General features: G+C 41.6%; 1 protein-coding gene across 2 annotated transcripts in view; it reads left to right on the forward strand.

Annotated features, from left to right (window-relative positions):
- Window positions 1–8444, forward strand: part of Gpc6 (glypican 6) — a 1098597-nt gene that overhangs the window by 1076417 nt on the left and 13736 nt on the right. For both annotated transcript variants that reach the window (XM_010630646.2, XM_010630653.2), the window contains one exon: window positions 2954–3090. In XM_010630646.2, coding sequence (XP_010628948.1) covers window positions 2954–3090 — 137 coding nt within the window. The remainder of the gene's footprint in view (window positions 1–2953; window positions 3091–8444) is intronic.

Consider the following 8444-nt stretch of genomic DNA (forward strand, 5'->3'; position numbering starts at 1 on the left):
TGTTTTTTTTTTTTTTTTTTTTTTTTTTTTTTTTAATGAACAGAGGCTAGGCAGGATGATGACAAGTACAAGGCCAACCTGGGCTACTTAGTAAGACTTTGTCTCAAAATAAAAAAAGCTGGGAATATAGCTTGGTGGTAGAGTACTTGTCTAGCATGTGCAATGCTCTGAGTTTCATAACCAGCACCATAAAGTAAAATAATAAAATAAAATAAATGAGTAACGCAACAGTTCCCAGTTAAATTTGGCAAGTATTAAAAGAGAAGATACTAGTGGGACCTTGTGCAATTGTATTCTTATCTGTATGTCTGGTTTAGACTCCCACAGCGTGAAAGTGAGAGTTTCAATGTTCATTCTTGTTGTGCATTGTTGTGAGACAGAAAACACACTGTGTGTCACATTGTGTGACGATGTGGCAATCCTAAAGATGGTGATCATCTCATGAACTAAATATAAATACGTGACACTATTTTTTCCTGGGTGGTTTGTGTGGAAAAGAGTGGGGATGAGTGGCCTAGGAAATGGTAGCCCTTACGGAAGGTTAGGGGCACCAAACTAGATACAGTGCAGAACAAATAAAACGTGAGGGTTTTTTTTTTTCTCACATGCTTACCTTTGGAAAAAATTCAAATTTACTCAAAACTGCATTTTAAGAAAAATTGTCACTCTCCATCCAGGTTCCCTAATTATCACATCATTAATTGTTAAATGATTAATTATTTTAAAACTGCTACCTTTACTTTCTATATACATGTATATAGCCTTATTAATATTTATCCTTTATTATTATTGCATTATTACGGAGCATTCTGAATACCCTAGTGTGTATCTCCTAAGAGCAAGACATTTTCATAAATGACCACAAAATAATCTCATATTCAAGAAATTTAACAGATATAAACATTATTATCTAATATAAGGAGTCAGTATACAAAGTTTTCACGCTGTCTCAATAATGCCCATTAATGACCATTATTTTTTTACCTAACGTTTAATTCAGAACCACATGCTGTATTTGAATATCATGCCTCCTACTTCTTAATCTGAAAGAAATCTTCAGTCTTTCCTTGCCCTTTTTTGTTATTTTCCTTAGAGTTTATATATTCTGAATACAAATCCTTTATCAGATGTGACTTGCATAATTATTCTCCCTGAGAATAATTGTGTTTTGTCTTATAATTCTTACAACTTGTCTTTCTTATTTTATTGCTGGTATATGTTTGTTGCATAGAAATTACATCCATCGAGGAGCACTGGTGCATACACATATCCCATCCTGATCACTCGTATGTTTCCTTCCCCTCTCCCGCTCTTCTCCCCAGATCCTCTTTCCATCTCACAAAGTCTGCTTCCCTGTTTGTTACCATCTCTCTTTTTCCTCTTAAAATTATTTATATCCTGGTTTCTCATAGAATAAAGACCGTGTGACATTTTCTTGCCCCGTGTGACTGGCATTGTGAACTAGAGGCCAGCTGTTATTTGAAACATCCCCAGTTTGAGTTCATCTAGAAGTCCTCCGAGTAGATTCAGGGGATAGGCTCTGACTGCCTTGTCTTGTGTCTTTCTTGGCACAAAACATCGGGGAGTCCACAATACTTTGATCACTTGCTGGCCTTTCACAGAGCACTGCGAAGTCATCAGTTTTCCCTTTGTACTTAATACGCAATCCTTGGGAGGTATTTTAAGATTATACGACTATCCTCCTCAAATATTTCCCCAATGTTTTCACCCATGCATCTGTATGAGTTCCTGGGGCTGCTGTAACAAAGTATCACAAACTGGATGACAGAAAGCTACAGGAAGGTGTTGTCTCACAGTGCTGGGGTGAGAGGTCTGAAGTCAAGGTGTTGGCAGTAGGTTTCTGAGGACTGTGAGGAAAGGGTCCATTTCAGGCCTCTGTCCTTGGCTTGTAAATGGCTGTCTCTTCCTGTGGTTCTCCATGTTGTGTGCTCCCCGTGCCCCACATGTCTCTGTGTCCAAATATCCCCTCTTTATGAAGATGTTAGTCATGTCAAATTAGGGCCAATCCTAATGACTTCACTTTCACTCTTCACCTTGGTAAAAACTCAATCTCAAAATAAGGTCACATACTGAGATACATTGGGTCAGAAGTTCAAAAAATATGAATATGTAAGGTCACAACAGATGTATTGTGTCCATCCATGGCTTCCCCAGTGTTTGCACAGACAGAACAGGGAATCAAGACTCTGGATACATCAAGAAACACATTCATCATGAAGCCCAAAGGGTAGTGAGTCCCTGTCCCCACCCTTGTCAAAGCTAACAAGTCAGGGCTAAGCCTGAGAGCACCCAAAAGCCTGTACCAAGCTGCTCCTGCCAGCCATGCTCAGGCTGTGTGTTGCACCCCCACTGGTATTTCAAAGGACTTTCTCTCTTTGGGTGCTAGAGATTTTGCATTGCGTGTGGCTTCCTGCTCACTATCCAAGTGTGTGTGGTATGCACCCATCAGTTGCACTAGAGTGGAAGTTGTCAGCAGCTGAATTAGTGACAAGATTTCTTTCTTGCAGAAACAAGTAGGCCACTGGGGAAGGTGTTTCATCTCTCGGTGCATTGTTTTGGAGCATTCAGGTGCTACCCAGACAAATGAGTTCTAAGGCATATACTTAAGTGTTTGCAGTAGGGACTCTCAGCAGAAGAGGGATCAGAAGCCAGGTGAGATGCTTCCTAAGTTTTCAATTCAAAAGATAGAAGGGCAGAAAAAAGGAAAACAAAGAACCAATTACCTAAGCACTCCCTGCCAGAGGCTAGCAGAAGACTGGGGTTGGGCATGGCTCCTATTGGCAATGAACCCCTGTTCATCCCATCTCTTAAACACAACAGTTGTGTCACTCACATCTCAAGTTCTGTAACTTTCACCTTCGTTACATCCTTGTCTAGAAATGAGCAGAACCTGCAGAGGATATCGACTCACTTTCCTTGGTTTCTCGATCAGGTCACAGACATAAAAGAGAAATTGAAGCTCTCTAAAAAGGTCTGGTCGGCACTGCCCTATACCATCTGCAAGGACGACAGTGTGACAGCGGGCACGTCCAACGAGGAGGAGTGCTGGAACGGGCACAGCAAAGCCAGGTGAGGCACGGGTGCTGGGCAGGGGCAGAGCGCGCAGGCCTGGAGGACTCTCTTGGCAGAACTCCGCAGACTTGTTTATGCAAAACGCAATGGAGGGTGGAGGGACACGGCGTCACTCAGCGACAGCTGTTGAGAGTGGCAGCTTTGACGGGCACCTGGGAGCACTTACTCTCTAGGTGCCATTAAGCACGGAATCCTTGCTCCAAATGCCTGGCCTCTGGACGAGGCTGGAAGGACAGTGACAGATGCCAGATTACACAGAGCCTGTGATCCCAAAGAGCCATTTTACATTCACTTAATGACTTTAAGATAGCAGAGCTATTTTTATCCATAGTTAAATTTGCAGAGCTCCTGTTTTTTTCACAAGTGGAACAGCAAATGAAATTTCAACCGTAATATTTTCATCCTTGGAGGAAAAAAATTGAAGTGAGTGTTCATTGAAAAGGTAAAAGAAAAGACCCAAAAGACAAACAGAGAAGAGATCTATCAGGCCCACACCTTGGAAAGTTCTATCGGAACCTCCTCTAAAGAAGCGGCTCTGTGTCGACCAATGCTGTGGCCAATGGATAAGGAATTTCCGAATTTGTCCGTTCTGCTCAGAAGCGGACTTGGCCCAGTGTTCATGGGGTGGAGAAGTTGGATGGGAGCACAGGCTGGGAGATGGCAGGCAGGGCAGGACATGAAGACAGGAATCTGCCACAGCCCTCAGCAGCCAGGCAGCAGGTGAGAAGACGGTAAGTTGAACTCAAGGAGTCTTCAGGGATTGACCGAAAGGTGAAGAAGCTAAGAGAAGAACCTAGTTAGAGGTCTTATTGGGCAGTTTCAAACATATGAAGCAACTTCAATTAAAGGGAACAAGAAGGTAACCTGAATATAAAGTTCAGAATAAATCCACAAGAGGTAAGCAGAGAACTCAAGTGAAGTTCATATTAGGTGTTATTTCTCACACTGCTGTGTTGTATTATTTTTTCATCTATTGCTAATGATATCATTAACCATATCAGAAAGACCTTAGCAAGGTGTAATCAAGACACCTTCAGAAAGAGCTTTAACTACTTCAAGCTGCCTAAAGGATTAATATCCAAATTTTAGATCTTGAGAGGACAAAAGGAAGTTCATAGTATTAACAACATGACATGCAAAAATACTAAATATTTTCCTGTAATTCCAGCAGTGCTGGAAGGTGAAGCAGGAGGACCACAAATTCAGGCCCACCCTGGGCAACTCAGTGACTTAGTGAAATGCTGTCTCAAAATAAAAAATAAAAGCGATATAGTTCCATCCAAAGGCCCTGCTAATTAATTAATTAAAATGCAAAAATTAAATTAAATGCAAAACTTGACAATGTCTGGCCTTTGAGGAAGGAGACCAGCACATTCAGCTGTTAATTCACAGCTTTGACTGTGTCCTTCCCAATGACTACAGAATGACACTGAGAAGGATGAGCAGGTGGCCTCATGAATAAGCATTTGGTTCTTCGAGCTGCTCTGTTGCTCATCTGTGTTTACCTTCTAGCTCAGGCTAGAATGAAAGCTGTGTTTTGAATGGCATTCCCGCAGACGGCCATGCAGGTTGCTGGGTATTAGCACATAAGCAATTTCTTACAAAAGGTTGTAAAGAATGGTCATAATTGTGGGTAGGGAAATGACTAAGACTCCATTAAGAAAATGAATGGGAACATAAAGACCACTGAAGTGAGAGATATAAGAGTTCAACATGATCAGCAAGTTCCTCTTTGTGCAGAAGAAGAGCCCAGACACAGTAAATGATAAATCTCTGCGTACCCAGTTAACACAGGTGAGAGCTGGAGGTCCCCCATGTGGTAGACCAGTAGTCTCCTGGTCTTAACCCCTTGCTTCTTAAACAGCAGGTAATATTCCTCTCCCCATATTAAAAGAACAAATAAAGTGGATCCTAAGCTCTGTAAACAACTGAGTGGTTCTCGTACATCATTCAATCAGCCTATCCACCCATCAGCAATGCTATTAAGCACTCCATCAGGACAGCCACTGTGGAAGGCTCTGAGGAATAAGTGGTATGGGGTGAAAATAGAGTCAGCAGAAGAAAAGGCACAATGGCTGGAGAGAGGACAATGGGTCTGGGAACTCACTGTTGGATTTTATTATTGGTTTGTAGGTTTAGAAAAGGACCCTGTAGGTGGAGAAGTGCCTGAATCTGTACTCAAGGAGCAGATTTGAATTTTATCCTGAGACCAATGGGAAGCATTGGAGGGCTTTACCTAGTAGAAGAAATGGCCAAGTTTCATGTAATGAACTTGTCTTTTGGAGGAACTCCAGAATTTAATATAACACAGTATATCTTTCATTATGCAATAATTATATTATTTTTTAAATTAGTCTGTCAAATATTTGCAATTCAAATTATGCTACCATTGAAAAGTTACAGTTTCATGGTTCCTTTTACTTCCATTTTCCAAATTCCTCAGCTGGAATATGTAACATTACAACTTTATATTTACTAGCATAGTAAATAGATAGCAGTAAAGACTTATAGAATTGAATTTAACTGAAGATTTCTTCTCAAACAAATATTAATTAATGCAATTAATTAATGAGAAGTTTTTCACTTAAGGAAATTTGAAAGTTGAGGAATTCATTTGATGGGTAGAGCTTGATCAATGAGTATGAAATCAACAGAGAGAAGAGAGAAATTCTGGGAAGCTGTTGCCCAGACAGTGACTATAGACAATAACACATTGTGTATTTTGAAGAACCTAGAAAAAATTATCTTGCATGTTTTTGCAAAGAAATGATAAACATTTATAAAGACAGACAGCTTACTTTGATTTTAACATTACACAACATATATGTATATGAACATATTACATTTTGCTATATGTGATCTTTATGTGTCAATTAATAGTAATAGAGAATATACTTGTAATGCAGATAATAACATTTCCCCTTGTCTTTGAAGTATGAATTTTAAGATTATAATGAAGCGGACAAGTCTCCCTCTCTGTTTTATCTGTATCAGGCTTTCTTAGGCAGTCTTCTGATTCTCTCCAGCAGCCCTTTTGTACTAAGTATCTGACAGTATGACTTCTATCACCCGTATTTCTCCCAATGATTTTCAGAATCCTTCTCCACACCTCTTTGGCACACTTCCTTGATTCCAAAATATATGTGTTTTAGCTTTTAATGTTACTGGAGTCAAAATGACTCCTATGGTAGATATATCCATTTATTCCAACAGCTATGTTATCTGCCCAAAAAGCTGTTATTAAATGAATGGAACCTGCTGGAATTGAGGGTGACTTGTAATAGAGCAGGACACGATTACTATGTAACAGACACAGACCCGCTTACTACGGCGGCCACAAGGTGCAGTCTGCTTGCTATGTGGAGATCACAGTCCAGCGTCTGTTTGCGAGGACCGTCTTGGACACGAACTCATGTTCTTCCCTCTGCTGTCTCCATTCACTCCGTCTCTGTCTCATCTCACTCTGCCTCTATCTAAACAGGGCTGGCAACAGGAAACGAAGTAGGACGACGCTCTGCCCTTGAGTGGCAGGACATTGCAGTGTACCCTCTAGCCCAGTTACCACTTCAGCCTCCACTCTGATGACAGGACAAGGGAGTCGAGAAAATCTCCTTTTACCAACCTTTTGTGACAATGTGAAGATCAGTGATATAGATAGATAGATAGATAGATAGATAGATAGATAGATAGATGTGTGTGTGTGTGTGTGCGTGTGTGTGCGTGTGTGTGATCACCACTGCACATTAAGATATGAATCTTTGGGGCCCACAACATGTAATTCATAGCATTTAGGGTTCCTTATCACACCCCACTTATAGAAGAGCTAATCAAAGATTTTCCTTGGCGTTCACAGCAGGATCCACCAGCCAAGAAAGAGCCCAGGATACATCTGTAGGGACCAGCAGGAAAGTGAATTTGCAGGTAGAACTTCCCCACCTCCCATTTCTCACTGACCTAAGCAACTTCTTGAGGGGAAGTGGAAGAAGACACAGGAATACCCTGACTCAACACAGACAAATCGGAACTGAACAGAAGCTAGTAAGTTGCAGAGGAAAATCAATAATAATCTAGAAAGCCAAAGGGAAAAAAATTAAGGACGCATGGTTCAAGTTGCAAATCTAGGCCTCCTAAAGTTCCCCGGGTGAACCCTGAGACCCTAGGAGGACGTTTATAGTCATCATTCACGGCTGAGAAGGGCATTGTGGGCTCTGCTGGCTGGAATGAGCTGTCTGTATAAGAGCTGGAGAGGAATGATGAGAGGGAGACAGGAAAGCAGAGGCTCGGAAGGAAATAAAACTTTCACGCGGTTAGGATTCACAGGTTAGAACTCCATCAGGCAACAGCAGGAGAGACAAAGGCATAGGGGAGTTCACGCAGCCCCTTCCTTTTTTTGTTCAGATGCTTGCTTTTTAACCCCATAGTCAATATTCAGCTACATCCTTCTGGATCATTTTCTCTTCATCAGGCCTTTTCCCCTAAAAACACATAGATCTAAAAAGGAAAGAAGAGCGTGGACGATGATGAAATAGGCAGGAAGAACGTACTCAGAAGCCAGTCTGAGAGTCACGCCCCCAGCGCATCGGTTGTCTGATCGGATATAAATGAGCTAAGGGTCTTCGCAGTCTCTAAGTCAGTCATTTTCAGACTTCTCCCTCTTCCCCCATAAAACCAGCAAAACGACTTTTAGATTTTGCTCCCTGTAAGCTAGTGTTCAACCATCAACATGTCCATTTCTTAAAATGCCTCTGGGAGGAGGTGATCAAGGAACTGGCTGAGCAACCAGGATTAATTGCACCCTTTAGAAATGGAGCCTTTGCAAGGAGCCTCTGCTGTATTTCAAGGTACCTGATCCTCGCAGAAATACTGTGTCCCTAAGGCAATCCTTCCTGAGGCTATGAGGTAAACACAGTAAATTGTAAGAGGTAGGAGAAGTAGAAGAATGTAGAAAATACATCAGTCCCTCTCGCCAGCCACTGTGTGGATTGACTAACCAAGCGAACTAGCAAGTTATGACCGAAGAAGTCTGAGCAGATGGAGGGACGCTGGAAAGATGTGTGGTAACGAGAAATCTGTCAAGACAGTGACTCAGCAGATCTGGCAGGACAATATTGTTTTAGGCTGATGCAGAATCTGTCCCAAAGCACTCTGACTATATTTTAGAGAACTGTAAATTACTCAATGTGTGCCCAGCCAGGCAAACATGTTGAAAGGTGGGAATCCTGCCTGAGAAAAGAACTGGCAGCTGTTGAACCTGGCATTCTCAAATGCTTGCCTCCCTTCTCCAAGAATACCTGGGGAGGCCTTGCAAGTGTTCGATCCCCAGTACCAAAAAAAAAAAAAAAAAAAAAAAA

The sequence above is a fragment of the Fukomys damarensis genome, unplaced genomic scaffold, assembly GCF_012274545.1.
Source record: "Fukomys damarensis isolate Sample0158 unplaced genomic scaffold, DMR_v1.0_HiC HiC_scaffold_6, whole genome shotgun sequence".
Taxonomy (NCBI): Eukaryota; Metazoa; Chordata; class Mammalia; order Rodentia; family Bathyergidae; genus Fukomys; species Fukomys damarensis.